The 18,229-nt window shown below is 40.6% G+C and overlaps 3 protein-coding genes across 3 annotated transcripts; 2 read left to right on the top strand and 1 right to left on the bottom strand.

The window, feature by feature from the left end:
- Positions 1 to 161: 161 nt before the first annotated feature.
- LOC308120676 (transcription factor HES-1-B-like) lies at positions 162 to 1,345 on the top strand (the record flags this gene model as incomplete). The annotated part of the gene is made up of 4 exons (XM_080481435.1): positions 162 to 269; positions 375 to 470; positions 564 to 651; positions 894 to 1,345. 4 exons carry the CDS (start codon positions 162 to 164, stop codon positions 1,343 to 1,345), a joined length of 744 nt encoding a protein of 247 aa, XP_080337561.1.
- A 6,984-nt stretch (positions 1,346 to 8,329) lies between these two features.
- Positions 8,330 to 10,876, bottom strand: LOC308123798 (uncharacterized protein). The gene is made up of 2 exons (XM_080486480.1): positions 10,854 to 10,876; positions 8,330 to 10,712 (listed from the first exon to the last, which is right to left on the bottom strand). Exon 2 carries the CDS (start codon positions 10,703 to 10,705, stop codon positions 9,137 to 9,139), a length of 1,569 nt encoding a protein of 522 aa, XP_080342606.1. The 5' UTR covers positions 10,706 to 10,712; positions 10,854 to 10,876; the 3' UTR covers positions 8,330 to 9,136.
- A 700-nt stretch (positions 10,877 to 11,576) lies between these two features.
- On the top strand, positions 11,577 to 14,604 carry cldn1 (claudin 1). Its single transcript, XM_080485243.1, has 4 exons — positions 11,577 to 11,982; positions 12,858 to 13,022; positions 13,145 to 13,229; positions 13,737 to 14,604. The coding sequence occupies exons 1-4, from the start codon at positions 11,760 to 11,762 to the stop codon at positions 13,897 to 13,899; spliced, it is 636 nt and encodes a 211-aa protein (XP_080341369.1). The 5' UTR covers positions 11,577 to 11,759; the 3' UTR covers positions 13,900 to 14,604.
- The last annotated feature ends 3,625 nt before the right edge of the window (positions 14,605 to 18,229 follow it).

Consider the following 18,229-nt stretch of genomic DNA (forward strand, 5'->3'; position numbering starts at 1 on the left):
GAGTCAACCCGGCCCGCACGCACTAGTCACGCCTGACATTTGTCACCCGCAAGTCGGCACGCCAGGAGAAGGAAGACCTCCATAAAGTGGATTTATATCACTTATTTCCTGGTAAAGATTTATTCTCCAGCGCTGCTCTGATACCACGTGCCGACCTGAAGATGCCAGCCGGTACTTCAGGAAGAACTTCACCGTCCGTTGTGGCTGCGACCCCGGCGAGCAGCGAGTCCACGCCTGAAAAACCCCGGACTCTGACAGAGGCTAGAAAAGTAAGTTATCGTTTCAAAATTATTCATCCGTTTTCCTTATTTTAAATGTAATGAAAATCATTTTTATTGGTGTTTTTTTCTTTCTTCTTTTCTTCTTCTATCAAGTCGTCAAAACCAATTATGGAAAAGCGGAGACGTGCACGCATCAATGAGAGTCTGGGTCAGCTGAAGACTCTCATCCTGGACGCACTCAAAAAAGATGTAAGGAGATGATGCTCTGATCCCCGGGCACTGCATGCATAGGGTCTAATGAAGATTTACCCCGACTTACATGTCTTTTTCCCCTCTTTTTAGAGCTCGAGACACTCCAAACTTGAGAAGGCTGACATCCTGGAGATGACTGTGAAGCACCTCAGGAACCTGCAGCGACTCCAGATGACTGGTATGCAACTCCCCTTTCTGGATTGACCATGTTGCCTGCAATGACTCCAGGATGTGTAACTTTAGACGGTTAACATGTTCAGATGGATCTCCAGGATTTATAGCCCACCCACAGCTGTTGAGTTAACGTGGGTGAATCACTAAAATCAGTGTTCCAGACTATCTGCTCAGTAATGACATATCCAATTTCACGTTTTTATTTTGTGACGTTTTGTACTTAAGTATTTCTGTTCTCTTCTTCAGCCGCTGTGAACGCAGACCCTTCCATCCTGGGTAAATACAGAGCTGGGTTCAGTGAATGTGTGGGAGAAGTCACCCGTTTTCTCTCCACATGTGAAGGCATGAACACTGAGGTGAGGACTCGCCTCCTCAGCCACCTGGCAGCCTGTGTGACCCAAATCAGCGCTGTCAACTTGTACGGACCTCCTCCTGGTACGCTGGGACTCGGGCACACCGGCACTCAGCTCCCGGCTGCTTCAGTCCCACAGATGCCTTGTAAAAGTGGCTCCCCAATGCACGTCTCCCCAGAGGCGATGAAACTGTACAGTGGCTTCCAGGTGGTGCCAACGCCTGATGGACAGTTTGCTTTTCTGGTTCCTAGTGCAGCTCTTGCACCTCTGACTGCACAGAACAGTCATCACGTGTCACCTGTTGCACCGGCTGTCACCTCAGACTCGGTGTGGAGACCCTGGTAGGGAGGAACTGCACTGAGTAGACTGACACAAAAAAAACAACAAAAAAAAAGGACTATCACACAAATAAAGAGTATTTTTGTACATTTTGTAAATGTTTTTCAAAATCTTTCTGACTGAAATGTTTAGACACATTTGTGTTTTTTTATATGGATTTTATATGAGATTTTCTCTTTGCTTATATGATTTTCTTTTTTCTTTTTTTTTTATTTGTATGGGACAATTATTTTGCCTCTTTGGGCCAAGACAATGCTTGACAAACTTGAAGATCACTGTATTTTTTTTCAGATGAATAAAATGTTTTATAATGTTTACCACAATTTTTGCCACATTGGTTCCTTTGTTATTTCCTCTCTACAAAACATTACTTACTACTCAGAGTAATTTCTTTTCCCCCGCTTGTAATGAATGTAGTAATGCAACAGTGAAAATGCAAAAACATGTTAACATGTATAAGTTACAACCTGACTTCACGTCAGACTTGTGGAGAGCAGCCATCTAAATATAGCGACCCTTCTGTGTGCCGTGTCCACACTTGATCAGTTCTTTTGCTGCGGAAGGGAAATATATTTTCTAGCAAGTAAATAAGTACTACTGACCTGACCTGAGAGGTCGTCTTGAGCCCAAAAGACATGCTGCCAGTGCAATCTTGGGAAAATGTATACTGCATGATAGTAAACCGACTGACGGGACAAAATGGGGACTATTCTTGTTCGGAGTCTGTCATCATGTTATTAAGGATTAAGCGCGTGGTGATTTTGTTTTGCAGCAAATTCTTGGCGATTGCTCATTGATTCTACCTTGTGACAAAGGCCACTATTAATGTGATATAAAATGATGTGACGATGCGAGAGTTCACTTGCAACAATAAAACCTTGAGCTGATTAGTGGCAGCCCAGCAGAGCCGGCCCAGTCGTTGTGCGTTTAGAAGACAGTTGAAGCGCTGACAGTCCCAGCGTGTGTCCGGAGCATCGCGCCCACACAGTGGGCCACAAGCTGAGCGTGACCAGAGGTCACAGGTGCCCCTCATTCACTCTCCGGAGACAACGCAGCTCCAACAGCATGTTGTCCTAAATCTGGCAACCCATCAACAGACCTGGCAGCCCATCACCAAAAGACAGGGCCCCACTTTGACAGCATTCAACAGTGGCACCTCCGGAGGCAAACACTGTGACCACTCGGTTGTTTCTGATTTCATATTCATAGAATTTAAGGAATAAGTCCATAGCACAATATATGAAGCGGTGGCTTGTTTGCAAGCAGAGCTTAATATTAAACTCTATTATGTTTCTGCGCTTTGCATAGTTCAACCTTTCCAAAGGGCAAAACAAAAACCCAATCAAATCTAAATCTCTGTGTCAAAATGACGATCAAATCCTTTTTATGTCACTTGGGAAGATATTAAAATGCCACACTTTGTAGGAATGATACAGTCAATGAAGTTTACATCTCTGTTTTGGCACAGCTGAGTGAAGACTGGCAGTAAAGAGAAATAAAAGACGAAAATAGAGCTCTCCCTCCCATCAGAGCATTCTTTGAGAAGATCCTCCGAAAGACAAAAACAAAGACGGGCCCCTCGGTGGCTCAATGGCTCCTCTCTTTGTGACCCTCTCCATCTTCATAAAAGGCCTTCCCCTTGTTTATCCAGGAAGAGGTTTAATAGCTGCGAGGGGGGAGGACCATGCTGTCACTTTCAGTGCACTAAAGAAGGCTTATTGTTGGCCGCTCCCAGAGGTCCTGGTCCTTAAGGCTTTTTGAGAACTCTTCACTCTGGACAGTGCTCTTCAGATAAGAGGAGCTGTGAAGTATTGACAGGTACATACATGATGGACAACCTGGAGTGGATTTGGATGGAGCAGTTCCTGCTGATGGAACAGTTGTGCTGGTGTGTGCTTTCCTTCATGGCGTTGCCTGTTTTTAACACAGTTGCTGCCCCTCCCTCATCAAAACCCCACTTTGACTCCCAAAGTATTTTTCCCAAAGCAATGAATGGTAAACATGAAGCAGGGTTGGACCTGCCCCTTTGCAACGCTTCATGATTGATGGCCTCCCCTCACAATCTCAGTAGCAACAGTGACAGGTTCCCTGCCTGTAGACACCGGAAACCTCCGCCGCCTCCACCTCTGTGGATGAATCGCCTCCGTATTGTTCTTCAGGTTGTTATGGTGCTTGATGGGGGGAGGAAGTAGTGAGTGGTGGTTCACATCAAGGCTAATGAATAGATTATGCACTCAATATCAATAGTGAATGAACAATACTCTTTGTCCGTTCACTCCAATTCATCCCTTTTTGATTTAGCTGGTTGTTTTTGAAAAACTCAACAACATGGCAGGGGAAGTGAAGTTTCCGGGGGGTGAATTTAGGACTAGCGTGACACTCTTAACACTGGAGGTGGGAAATTTATGACTTTGGATCCACACATAGTAATGGTGGTGTGACTGTTAAAATAGTGTAACTTTGACTTTACATCACGAATCCGCACTTCTTCAAAGGGGACGTTGTCCTGGATGGTGGGAAGAGGTGGGAGGGGCTTGTTTCCTCAGTTTCTTGGCCTTATGTCTCGGGCTCATGAACCAAACCATTAAGATACATTTTCACTGTGAGTGTCCCTACAAACAAGACATCCAAACATGTGGATGATCCCATTTAAACTCAATCTTTTGACCAGCAACCCCCCCCCCCCCCCAAGAAAGCTCTCACACCTCTCTGGAGATGTGTGTGCTGTGAGGAGCTGAAAAGTGATGAAATTGAGGCCAACTTTATGACTGCACTCACTGTAATCTTTACTTCCACAGAGATTTAACATAATAAGGCAAACTGTTGCTTGCGAGTTGTTCATCATCTGATTCATTTTGTTTCTTCATTGTGTTTCAATCAATATTGTCATGATGTCAATTTTGATCAATTTTGTGAGTTTTTATATGAGAAAATGGTTTCGTCTGGTTTTTCCTCACACAGTCCTAAAACATGCATACATGTGAGTTTAAAAGGTGTCGTCCAAGATTGCATGCAGGTGTGAATGTGGTTGTGTCTGTGTCAGATAGTTATCAGCTGAGACTTCTATGTTATAAAGGAAACTGTTTTGCTGCTATCAGCAGGAGAAAATGTCTTGCCTTGCCACTGGATACTCATTTTCAATCAAGGAACAAATGATCACAATACACCAAACTCAGATTATATTGGTGATTCACTGTTTAATTGCTTATTTTCTCGAGAGTTGGAGAAATACTGATATGCATGTTTGCTGTTGTAGCAATCAGAACTTGTGTCAACATATTGGTATTTGTACAGGTTTTGCATCGTTATGAAAGAGTCCCTATTCGGTCTGAATTTAAGCGTGTCAACATTTACTTTAATCAGTGATCTGGAGCCATGATCAAACACGAAAAGAAAGTGAAATGGCTGTGTTTATCAAAAACTACATGAATGATGATGCTCAGCTTAATAAAGTCAAAGTTTGTGAAACACGCTCCGACATTGCTTTGTCCTGTCTTTCTATTGTGAAACAACAGCCTCTCAAGAACGTACTTGTGCTGCGGGAAGACCAGAGTGTGGGAGGTATTTTAATTGTTAGGAAGCAACAAACTGCAAAGTTTTGTGGGGACACTCGAGATGGAGTAGGAATATACAATGTGGGGCTGCATGCGTGCATGATAAAACCTCTCCATCTGGGACGCTGCACACAAAACAAGCATCGTGTTTTTGAGAGCAGGGTCCAGAGGGCCATAGTTCCTGATTCATCCTTGACAATTGTAATGTGATGATAAGGAGCTTATAGCCTCTTGTTATCCTTCTATAGGGACAGACAAGACAAAGGGCAGTGTACCAGTATGCCAAAAGATTACCATTTTGGTGACATCTCCTTGTCCACTTAACACTCACATCAGGTCAGCTGTTCCTAATTTGGTCCGCAACACCAATTTGGCCTCCATACAGGGGTCTGCGTGCACTGAGGGGTAAATATTGACCCTTGTTTGTAAGTAAGATTCGCATTTTGAGTGTGCTAAAAGGACTATTTGTGTTCTTGAGATGTTTGGGTCATCGTATCATGGAGGATGTGTGTCCCCCTCTCATAGGCCAAGAGAGGGGACCTAATAGACACCTGCCCACCTAATAGAAACGGGTCTTGGTTATATTTCATGACTGAATGAACTCATTTAACTAATGCTGAAAGAAGAACAAAACTTTGTGTGTTAAATTTGGAAAGAACAAGTAAACAAGGTTTCTAAATGGTTGTCTTTCCTGAAGACTGAACTCACCACCCCCCAACTGAATGATTACACTGCAATAACATTAGAAATTAAATAAGAGATGCCGCAGCCTCGATGTGGCGTTAGTAAACATTTTTGGATCAAAAATTCTCCTCTTGAATTCCCGCCTGAGGCATCGAGCCTCAGATGACCTCCACTCTTTGTCCTGAGCACCCTGGCCTGCCCTGGTCACCTCCCTCCTCAGTGGCCGGTCTAAACTCTGTGGGAAACCCCCCAGTGCTTTGTGTTGACTTGGACATTGTGTGTACCAGCAGATAATGTCTCCTCCCCTCGGTTTCTTTTTCCTGTGCGACGTTAAAGAGCTGCCGTGTGGAGCGTGGTTCCCACTGCCCGCTAAGTGGGATATAGAGACGGGATCTGACCGTGGAGGCTTTTCAGTCAGCCTCCCAGGACTTCACTCAGTCACTGCTGTTGTAAGTTTGCAGCGGCGATGAGAGTAATCGGCAGTGTTGGATGCTGACAGGTGATTTGATGTCGATGATGACTCTATTATCCCCTTAAGTTCTTAAGTCAGTACAAAACCTAGAACATGTAACACTGCAGGTAAAATGTCAAAAATCACTGATAAATTCTGGAAAGAAAATACTCATGAAACATGTTCAAACTAAACAAAACCAGACTCAACATTAAAGTACCCCTGTTTTCTTTCTGAGCAAAATATATTTACTCTGGCGCCCTAACATCTTTTGCCTCTGAAGTCCTGCACTACAATTGAACAATTTCAGTCGTTCTTATAGTACAATATTATCCAAAAAAGACTGTTGTAGCATCGTACCATATTTGTCGAGTTTAAATTTATAGATGTTTTATATTTAATCATTCCTTTTTTCACTATATAGTCAAAGCTTTTTTTGTATTGAAGGATAATTATTTTTACCTAATTTGTACTGCTGATTCAAAAGATGACAATATGATGACAATAAACATTAAACTCACTCTGGTTCTGCAACCTGAATCTATTAATTTTGCCTCGTCATTGTGTTTGGTGCAACGTTCAGCCATTTTCATACAAAAACTTCTTTTTCTAAAACAAAAAGGAACAATACAGTGAAAAACATGATCAAGGTGCAGCTTTGTCTTTATGAGGAGCAACATTCATGTTAAACCTGATGATCTAATTCCTGCTGAGATAAAGCAGGTGGAGGCACATGGCTAAGGAGTGATGTAACAAACAATTCCAGGACCTAGACAGTTTACTAGTAAAGTCTGGGTCTACATTTTACCTCTATAATGGGGCAAATCAGCCTCCCAAATCTCAATGATTTCATTAATTAGAACTATATATATACTGTTCCAATTATTGCTGTTGTCATCAAAATCTCAGGACTTCTACTTCCACTGTATGGATATATCGTCCAGGTTTCATTGGCAATGATCAGTTTTGGTAATTCAATATACCTGTAAGTTTAAAAATTTGAAGAAACATTTCCCTGCAAAGCAATAGTGAGAAACATTTTGTTTGCACTGCCTTTCAGTTGCTTTAATTTTTTAATGATAACATTAAATTATAGCAACAACTTAAATTAAATTTGAATCATGAAGTCCCGCAGACATGCATGTTTCCTCAAGAATTCCCTCAGTGTTTTTCTGCTGATGTTCCTACTATTAACTGTGACCCATCCCATTGCTAAGCTGCTATAAATTAGTCATACTAAGCCCGACATGTTCACTGAATGAAGACACGGGTTTAATAACATCCATATCTCTTGCTGCTCATTAGGTAACAGCCCCATACACTAAACGTTAAATGTCCTGTTCACGCCATAGTTTCAGTCAAGTGAGGATTACCTACAGTTAAAGGCCATGCCTCCAATCTTTAGAAATAAGGCAGCCACCACTTTTTGTCCGGCGAATTGCGATGTCATTCACCTCTAAACGAGGACCCGATTGACCCCCTGGCATTTGACCCTTATTAACCATGGGTTAGAGTGCTGTATTCAAGGTGTAGCCATCTGTGTGCCTTGTTGTGCGGAGGCTGCCCTCCTCCCTCGCTCTTTATCCTCCCTCACAGCATTCAGGAGCAGTCGGGTGATCAGAGAAGGACTAGTTAGTCCAGAACAAAACCCCACGCTCTTCGATGATGTGGCGTTTCAACAGCTTCTTCATCACAAATAAATCAGAGTAATGCATCTATGCCAAATGCAGTAGAAAAACATACACGTGTTGTTTAATGCAAAAACTAGATTTAAGGATTGGTACTTTGTGTATATTCTCAGAGGAATATAAAGTACCTTTTTACAGTTATTTTATACTGTGTTTACCAAAGCAAAACATTAGGATATATGCTATGAACAGGTACAAGTTACGGTGTACACAGGTGCAGAATAACCCTGTAATCGCTATTGAGCTTAAAGTACATAATTATTGCAGGGCAGAAAATGATGGACATTTCCAAATATTGTATCTATAAATCTTCTGAAGGACTCAGCTTACAAGGAAAAACATATCACCAGCTGCAGCTGAACAAAAATTCAGGGGACCATTGCACAAGCAATTTTAAAGTCTTACATTCAGAATTGATTTGAAACTACCGTTATTGGTTCATAGATCTCGAAATGGTCTTACCTGAAACAAGTAAGACCAATGATAAACACAATTATTGGAATTGGGTTTATCATTTTGTAGAGTCCACCGCTCTTCAACCCTTTTAGTCATTCCATAGGGCAGCACAGAAAATGAACATATTTAAACAAACATTAAAGGCATACACTTTTTAAAAAACAATATTTATTTGTTTGTTTGTTCATTTTAATGTCTCATTTGTTGTTTGCAACAGTGCTTCAGAAAGATTGATTGATTGATTGATTGATTTATTGGAAAGAAACTAGTGTCCAGAGAAAACCCAAGAACAAGCAAGATATTTACAATATTGTATTTGTTGAGGTTAAATACCAAAAAACAATCTTATTATTCCTTTATGGTGAAATTTAACAGATTTTGACTGAAAAGATTTGAAATAAAATAAACAGAATGAAAAGAAATAAAAAAGAAATCTTACATATGAGAGGAATGATAAGCACCACATGTGTACAAGTAGGGGAATCCAACGCTGAAACTACAACAGCACTTCAGATGAAACTGGCAGAACAAGACACAGTTACAGCTGAAAGCTGAAAATGTTCAAACTAATAGATTATGTAATGTTGTCCCAAAACTTTATGGAAGCTGAAAAGCATTTCCTCATCCGTCACTCGACAAGACAATGATGGTCGGTCAGTGCGGGGAGAGTCTTCCAGAGGTGAACGCCGGAGAAAGGCAAAACACACACTACTGTATATATGATTCTCTTTGCTTTAGTTAGAAGGGAAAGGATGTTACAAGTTAGTGAGTTGAACCTTGAAGCTTTCAAATTAAAGGTTCATCCACCTTTCTTATCACTGAGCAGCATCCACGCATACTGGTTATCAGCTGGTGAGTGAGAGGTTTGTTTACAGTATTGACTGTGACGGTCAGAACATATAATGTGACCCGCAGTATGAAGAAAGAGTCTGCACACAGTGCAAAGTCTTTTAAACTGTTAAAACTACGGACTTTCTAATATCTCTTTGTTGCTACATTGAGAATAATTTGAGTTTTTTTTCAAAATATGCTCGGTAACGGTGCCGTCCTCTTCCAGAAACTGCACCTTCACCGTCACTGGGGAACATTCATGTGTTTTACACTTGATGATCACTGTGTTGTTGGATGCTTGCAGGCTGCAGGCGTTCAGGTCAGGAATTCCTTCTTTAGGTAAATGACATACAAGTTGGTCCCTGTCAACGGAAACCACTGTCCGTTTCTGCAAAAACGGTGGACTCTCGCACAGCATCCTGTCCAGCATCTCTATGTCCTGGCTGTTTCTCTGTACCCAGTCATGCATGTACCACATGTGGCAGTCACATTTCCAGGGGTTCCCATGGAGCCTCATCGTGTGCTGCGTGGCGAAAAGGTCAAAAAGGCCCAGTGGGAGAGTTTCTAGCTGATTGTTTGACAAGAAGAGCTGCTGAATGAGCATCTGGTCCTCAAACAGTTTGGCGTCCAAGGAGCTCAGGTTGTTGTTGTGTAGATGGAGTGCTGTGATGCGAAATAAGTCTCTGAACAGGTTTGTGGGCAATGAGGTGAGCTGGTTTTCAGACAGATCCAGGTTCTCCAGGGCTGTGACATTTTTAAAAACGTCTTCGGTGAGATTGAAGAGCCGATTAGAGGACAAGATAAGGTCAGTCAGCGAGGTCAGACTACTTAGAGGGGACAGCTCAATCAGTCTGTTCCCTTTGAGGTTCAGTTCCTTCAAATCTGAGGGCTCAGAGCCAAACACTTTATCACTGAAACTTGTGAGAAGGTTTCCACGGAGGTTCAGCGCCTGCAGGTTGGTTAACACAGAGAAGATGTCATCAGCCAGTTGTGTCAACCTGTTCCCCTCCAGGTGAAGCTCTTTTAGCTGGGAAACATTGTAGAATGTGTCAGATTTAAGGTTGCTGATGAGATTGTTGTTTACTTTCAACATCTCCAGCTTCGCAAGACCACAAAAAGTCTCCCTCTCAACCTCTTCAAGTTTGTTTTGGGACAAATCGAGGACACGCAGCTTGTTAAGGTTCAGGAACAGAAATGGAGGCAGACTTAACATGATGTTGCTCTTCATTTGCAGAATTTCCAGCTGTCTCAGAGAGTCAAACATACCTGGAAGCACTGTTTTGAACCGGTTGAAATTGAGCAACAGCCTAGTTAAGTTTCCCTGGTTTGAAAAAGTTCCCAGAAACAAGTGCTCGAGCCAGGGATTGCCGCTGATCTCCAGTTCCTGCAGCTCCGGTAGATGCTCTAACGCCTGGGCGTGGACACTCCGCAGTGCATTATTTAGGAATATGAGCTTGGTGAGTTGGGGGCTCTCTTCCAGACTACGAGCAAACAGGTATGCCACAGATGATGTCATGAGGATGAAGTCCTTGACCTCCCGAGACATATTCCTGGGTAAAGAGGTCATCCGTTCATCAGCACAGAGGACCTGGCTGGGAGTGAAACACTGACACCTGTATGGACAAAAGGTCTGCTGCTCTGAGCGTCCACTGTGACAGAGAAGCAGCACCATTACCAGACTCAGCCTCAGATCCTTCTCCATGTTTTGACTATCAAAAACAAGAAAAAAGAAACCCTTAATGAATCTGTTCAGGAGTGACACGTCTGTCTGAGTCGGAGGATTATCTTTAGTGAAAGGACACATTTAAAACAACCACACTACGCATTGAATCAGACAGAGCCAAACATACCTTTGTGTTGCAGGGATCCTTGTGCATCTACACGCCGGCCGATGCAAAGTGCAAATGACAACAAGCCCAAATTAGGCAAGACAAAACCTTTGCTCAGTGGCCCACTCTTGCCATGGTTTCATTTGCTCACGACTGAAAAAAAGTGACTCCCGTGATAAGGAGGACATTCTTGAAACTCACCTAAGAAGAAACAAACTGAAAGAAATATTGCAGCTTTTAATTTGCTCTTGCAATTCACAAACATATAAAAAGGTTTTAAGTTCAATTCTCGTGTTAGTTTGAGTCAGTGAGCGTTAAGTCACTGTTTACCAAATCAAAACTAACAAATCAAAGAGACAGTGCTTTTTAGAGAAGGCAACTCAGCCACTGTTAACAGTAACAGTCTGATTTGATATCATTGCTTTATTAAATTTCTCTGAAAAACTGCTACAATTTCCATTACAACACATTACGGTTACAACGAATAATTGTCATAAGCAGTGAATGTAAAAATAGTTCATTTTTGTTAAACCTGTACTCCATATGAACTTAAATATTAGAAATTACAGATTGCATGCTGTGTTAGGCGATATTGCCCGGACGTTTGTATATTTCCTTGGATTAAATACTGCTCGTCTAGAAAGTTGAATTCACTGCAGGATACTTTACTGTCCACAAGGTGTCGCCCTGCTGCCCCTGACTAATACCTGTGCTGGTGGCATTTCTGGATCCACCCTCTTCTCCAGGTTACTCCCTGAGGATGCAATGGTACACACCTTTTTTTTTTTGTTGTTGTGAGAGAGAAATTTACTGGGAACAGCATCAAGTAACACACACACAGAAAACCCTTTTCTTCCTTTTTGTTATTGTGGATTTAAAATTGTTTTTTTTTTTAAGAATATTTTTTTCATTTTGAGGATTTAAAGAATGGCAAATTCTGGGCTACAGCTTCTTGGTTTCACGCTGGCCTTCTTTGGCTTCATTGGCACGATAGCATCCACAGCTATGGTGGAGTGGAAAGCTTCATCCTACGCGGGAGACAACATCATCACAGCTCAGGCGATGTATGAAGGGCTCTGGAAGAGCTGCGTGTCACAGAGCACCGGTCAGATTCAGTGCAAAGTATATGATTCACTCCTCCAACTACCAGGTAACATCTCATATCATTTACTGATGCTTACACTCATCAAAACAAAACCTTCTTCGACTGAGGATGGTGGGATTATTGGTGGTATTGTGTCTGAAATCAAGTACTTCTTCTGCAAAAAACCTAACAATAAGGATGCAAACTCGCAACATTAGAATTTGTTAAACAGAGAAAGTGTATAAGGTCACTTGTGTTACGTGTTTGAATAATAGATTTACACGATGTTAAAGATAGGATATGTTTGGTACCATGGTCATTCAAGTGTTCTGAGACATTAAGGAGGCCCTTCTCTTCTTGTAGGACCTCTAGCATGCACAGACATGTTGGTCAAATTCCAGCAGCTGCAAGATCAAAGAGAAATACACAGAAATAGAACAGAAATAAAAACCAGCTTCACATCCCTTTAACACTGGGTATTAGTCAAGTCACTGAAATGTAAATATTTTAGGTTTCTATAGGCCAAAACAATCATAGCAGATTAAAGAAGAACATTTGGGGTACATGCCAGCTCAGTGTGACTCATGTTTTCTACATTCCCGCCTATTATGTACCGATTGTACACAAGGAGACTTGCAGTGAAAATCATAACATGACACAAACTATGTAAAAGATTTCTTGCTTGATGATTTGTTGGTGAAACTGCTGTTAGAAATCAAGCTTGTATTAGAACTCTGTCTTTGAATATGAAGATATGTGACAGCAATTCACAAGATCTGAAAGTATAGTAGAAAAAGAATCGAGATGAAGGATCCTGAAGAGTTTTGGACGGATTCCAACTGGTTTACTTTTGAAGGTCAATAATAAAAACAAATAAATCGATTCCTTGCGGCATTAAATGAAACATACATCACTGATGCTGTATTTCTTTTCGTCTTCAGGGATGGTGCAGGGTGCACGAGGGCTCATGTGTTCCTCCATCTTGCTGTGCTTCATTTCCATTATGGTGGCGGTGGTGGGCATGAGATGCACCACCTGCATGGCAGAGGCACCGGAGCAGAAGGACAAAGTGGCTCTGAGTGGAGGAGTTATCCTCATCATAGCTGGTAAATTACTTCACTTCAGATCCTCATTTCCTGAATGTCAATCAAGAGAAGTTGCATTAGAATGTCCATCTTCGATCTGCTCAGTAAATCAGTCTTCTTCTTGGATCGTATTGTGTCAATAGGTTTGCTCGCCCTGGTGGGAACATCTTGGTACGGCCACAGAATAGCACAGGACTTCTACAACCCGTTTACCCCAACTAACTCCAGGTGAGAAGGTCCTCCTCCGTCATTTAGTGTGAATACCACACTGCTCTTGAGCTACACCACTTCCTCTACCGCAGTGAAGGGACACAAGTTATCTTTTGTAATTATGCAGTCTTGGATACCGGGCAATGCATTTGATGACAGGAAACAATAAAAGATCAAAGATAGTTTTGATTCAATATTTGTTTTACCTCGCTCATTTTGCTTAAGCAGTAGCTCAAATTCTCATATTAGTTAGGGTCTTCATTATAATTTGGCCCTTGGGTAGAGAGGCTGATATATTTGTGATCCTCACCATAATCTAGGTTCCCAATCTGTGATCTAACTGTTGTGAACAAAAAAAGGCATGAAACCCCAAATCCCTGACTAATCCTTTAATTTGTTCAGTCCTGTGCTTGATTCTTGACTTAGTTTGTGTTGACTGAAGTAAATGTTGCAGTGTGGTGACATTGGAAAGCTGGAAAAATAAATGTCCCCTAAGTGAGAACCGGATCTGTCTATCATTCACAGGTATGAGTTTGGGAAGGCCCTGTATGTCGGCTGGGGGGCCGCCGTTCTCATTGTCATAGGAGGCTGCTTCCTGTGCTGCAGCTCTCACACTAAAGCCGGAGGGAAACAGCCACGGTACCCAGCATCCAGCTCCGCAGGGCAGTCAGGCAGGGACTACGTGTAGGACGAGCATCGGCCGGCTGCTGCCGATAAAACGAGGAGGCGATTGCAAATTGTGTTTCATGTTTAACAGCGTGTGTATTTCGCAGGTGTCGAGGTTGGTGTATGTTAGTATCTGTCATCAAGCTACTGACATCTTCATGTTGTCAACGCCAGTGCTTTTCTTTCTCTCTCTCTTTTTTTTTTTTCAATATACAAGCTCTAAAAGCAAAATCTATTCTAGACAGGATGTGCTGAAACGGGATACTGCGCTGCATTTTTACAGGAAGTTACAGTTGCTATTGTAAATCATAACCACAACAATAACCCATAAATCTAAATTTTTACCAATTTTTTTTATAGTAATTAGAAATGAGATATCAAACAATGAAACATGTATTTGAATTTCAGTTTGCTCCTTATCAACTCCAGTTTTAGTATAAAGACCAAATAGGAAGAGCTAAGACTCTTTCCCATGCAGCTCAGAATATGTTTTTCTGTTTTTTACTAAGGTTTTTACAATAATGCTGATTTTAGTGTAAATCTGCACTGAATTTATAATCACCTGCTTTTGTTTAGTGTTTTGTGTTTTGTGAAATAAAATCATTGTCACGTTTATGTATGAAAGGAGGATTTTACAGCATTAGTGTTTATTTTTCTATATCGAACGGATTACAGAAAATACAAAAACTGATATAAAATGCTTTTGTTCAGTCTTTTGTAAATATACAACAAAAAATTACTTAATTCGTTCTTCATAACAATACTGCAAATCTGTCAAACTCTGAAGGGATACAAAACAATCATCTACAAGATATTTTCGCTCCACACCTCCTCAAAATTCTATCTCAAAAGAAAGATCAGCATGGTGCCTTTATATGAACAAGAACCCAAGATAAAACTGTGAACTCTATGATCAAAACACACAAAACGCAGGCAGAAAAAAACCAACACGAACGCGAATGGTGTGAGTCCAGAACTGCACTTACTTTATATTCAAATCACAAAATGAGGGGGGACAAAGAAGACACAAAGACACGAATGAAAAAACAGATAATGCAACAGTTGTAATGTTGAAGTTGCTGTGCTACTCTGGTGTCGAGTGTTAGATATGTGTCCATCCTACGTCCAGGAAGAAGGTCCAGCAAAGGGAAGAACTTAAGATTGTGTAAATTGTGGGCATCAACAACATGCAGGGTGCAAGAGTGGTTCCTTCCTTGTAGTGAGCGCCAATAGAGGCTGTTTGGTCAGGTAATGTATGCATGTGAGTAACTTCAAAACAAAAATAATAGATTACTGTCAAACCCAAAATAACACAGGAGATAAGAGTTGCTTGTGTGGCGTTTAGAAAATTGTGAAATCATCACAATGCAAAACACTTCTACTTTACACTCAGATACGATACTATTTGCCACTGCATCCCAAACATAATACTTTATCTAGTGCACTGTGTATGAAAACGATGTGCAAGATGATATTACACAATGTAGTTATTTATAGCATGCACATAACAAAAAGCTTACGACCTTTATTCTGAAAAACTGTAATATTGAAAACAACGACTCTCCTGTCTGAGGTACACGTGAACTCAAACCACTCATAGAAATGCTTCCTGCGCAGAAACATCTATCAGATCTAATCACAATACCACACGTACGTTCCTTTAGCTGCTTTTTTGGAACTGAACTGTTGAATGTGCAAATGTCTTAGGGTTTTTGCACAGCTGCTCTCGAGATGAACATGAAATCAGGGACATCTTGGTTATGATGTTGTGCACTGTCTGTCACAGACTGTGTGTGTTGATGTCTTAAATCTAGATGCACTGCGGCGGTCTGCCTGACAGTAGCTTACATCTGTCAGGTATCTGCCCTCTTTTTAAATTGTTTTCTTATTTTCTAAAAAAATATCAGATGCTCCTGTACCTGTTAAACACACTAAAACAAAAGTCATGATATTTTTCAAATGTATATGTTTTGTGTAAGGTTCTTTAACATTAGTTTGCATGTTCTCCCTCTAGTGTTTCAGGTTACTTGGAGACTCTAAATTGCCAATAGGTGTGAATGTGAGTGTCTTACTATCTGACTCTGTTTAAAAAGCTGAGGTCGGCTGCAGCCCACTGTGACTCTGAGTTGTACATAAAAGATGTACAGTATGTATGTCAGGTATTTAATATAGTTTAGAATAATAAACTTTTCATGCACTCTATAATGAACAGCCTTTAGGCTTGTAGAAACAAACAAAACAGCAGATTTGTGGATAATAAACCCAAGAGCCAGAATGGAGTTAAAAAGCCTCCTTTAGATATCATGTTTTCATACAAACAACGAAATAATAAGCCAAAGAAAAGTTTGAGGTCCTAATGTGAAAGTTGAGTCACAGCAAGTTACTATGCTGGCAACTATATGCTAGTGTGTCAGTCCAAAGGAGAAAATAAAGTCCCTAACTCACCTTCTCTATGTTTCTTAAGTCCCCAATTCAAGAGCCAAGACACATAATCCTCACACAAGCACCATAATCTTTCATCAGTTTCTGTAATAATTGTATGGGACTGCCTTGCTATAGACACAAAACAAACTTCAAGAATAAACCCTAACAACATACTTTAGACTTAGTGAAAAGTTGATTTAGATCCAAAATATTAAGACTGATTTAATTTTTGAAGTATGAAAGCGTGAAGAAAGGTGTGAGCTAATATAATAAGTGAAAACCAAAAAATACACGTCGCAGCAACTGAGGCAGAAATGTGCAGCCTCAGGGATGAAAAAAATAAATTACTAAAGAAGAATAACAGTGAGAGGGGAGCATACCTGAGAGTGCTCGCTCCTGTCCTAACATGCCTGCTGACAGCAGGAGTGGAGACACTTCAAGCAGGCAAAGTTCTCAAGAATCTGGATCCACCTCGGTTTAGGTGGGTTTTTTTTTGTCAATCTCAGTATGCAGACTGCGTAGAACAAGTATTTTTGACCTCCCACATTTACGTTACACCCAACAAGTATTTTTATTTTTCATAACAAACACACACAATATTCTCTCAAAGAGCGCGCCACCATCTGGTGATATATGAAAGTGCAGCACCAGGGAGCTGTCCATCTTTTGTTTGGACTTTGAAACATCAGAATAACATCAGATGCAGACTAATACCTCAGAATAAAGTCGAGCTCATTTTGCTGCTTGCATCTAATTTGTCACAAGTTTCATACAGCGACACATTTTGAATAAACCTGTACATATCTACGCAGCAACAATCTTAGTATCTGTACCTGTGAATGTTCGTCAGCTGTTTTTGTTTTGGCACTTGAAAATATTCTCGGTGCGTGTTTTTCTCCACATTATCATCCACACTAACAGACGTTTTATTTTATAGAAACAGCAGGTAATAATGACAGGCGTTGTTGTTTAAAATAAAATTAAAGAAATACAGAATTTAATAAAAGCATTATAATTGTGTAGTTTAATCTCCATAGTGTGTTGCGCTGGAGCCATGAAGGGCCATTTAAAACATAAAACATTTTAGGTGTGTAGTACTACAACAACACTCACAGATCTATATTCCTATCAAAAATGATCAAAATTGATAATACGAGGTGAAGAAATTCAATTTAATTCTGACATATTATCTGACATAATTATCTGACGTGTTCAACCAGTTCTGTCTTATTTATTCTTTTCTATTCTTTTCTATTCTTTTTTTAATGTGACATAATCTTCATAATCCTTCCTTCACTAAAAGATGCAGAGTAAAGTATGTTTTCATATTCAGGGAGAAAAAGACTGAAATGAAGATGTGACTAATGTTTCAATAAGAGTAAATTATCATTATCCTTGTTTTTCTTTCAGCTACACATATTAACTTAATATAATATATAATATATTAACCACTCATGTAACGCTGAAACTCCATGGATGGGGCCGTTTATGGACTTTTCTTGAAATAAAAGAACGTTATTAATGCAACGTACAAAGACCTCATAGTAGCTACATTGCAAATGTAAGTGAAACCCCTAAAAATGGTTTTAGGTAAAGGGAAAGTGTTTATTGTCAAAGTTCAGTGGTTAGATGTGGCCACTAGAGGGAAACAGAGGCCATAGTACTTTTCTACTGTTTCATTTAAACCTGTAGCTCAAACGATCAACGTCAGCAAGACGAGTGTAGAGCAAGAAGAGTGTAAAGACAATATGATTGCAAATATTACGGAAACACAAAGCTTTAACAATTTAGTAAAAGCTTTTCAGGTTTAGAATAAAAAAAAAAAAAAGTATGGTTGTGTAATGAAAACAAAACTAAATGATCACATTTCAAATGGAAGATGCTGCGGTGGCCTTGGTAACTTACAATGTCACCTAAGTAACAACATC

Source organism: Lipophrys pholis (genome assembly GCF_963383615.2).
Source record: "Lipophrys pholis genome assembly, chromosome: 1".
Lineage (NCBI taxonomy): Eukaryota > Metazoa > Chordata > Actinopteri > Blenniiformes > Blenniidae > Lipophrys > Lipophrys pholis.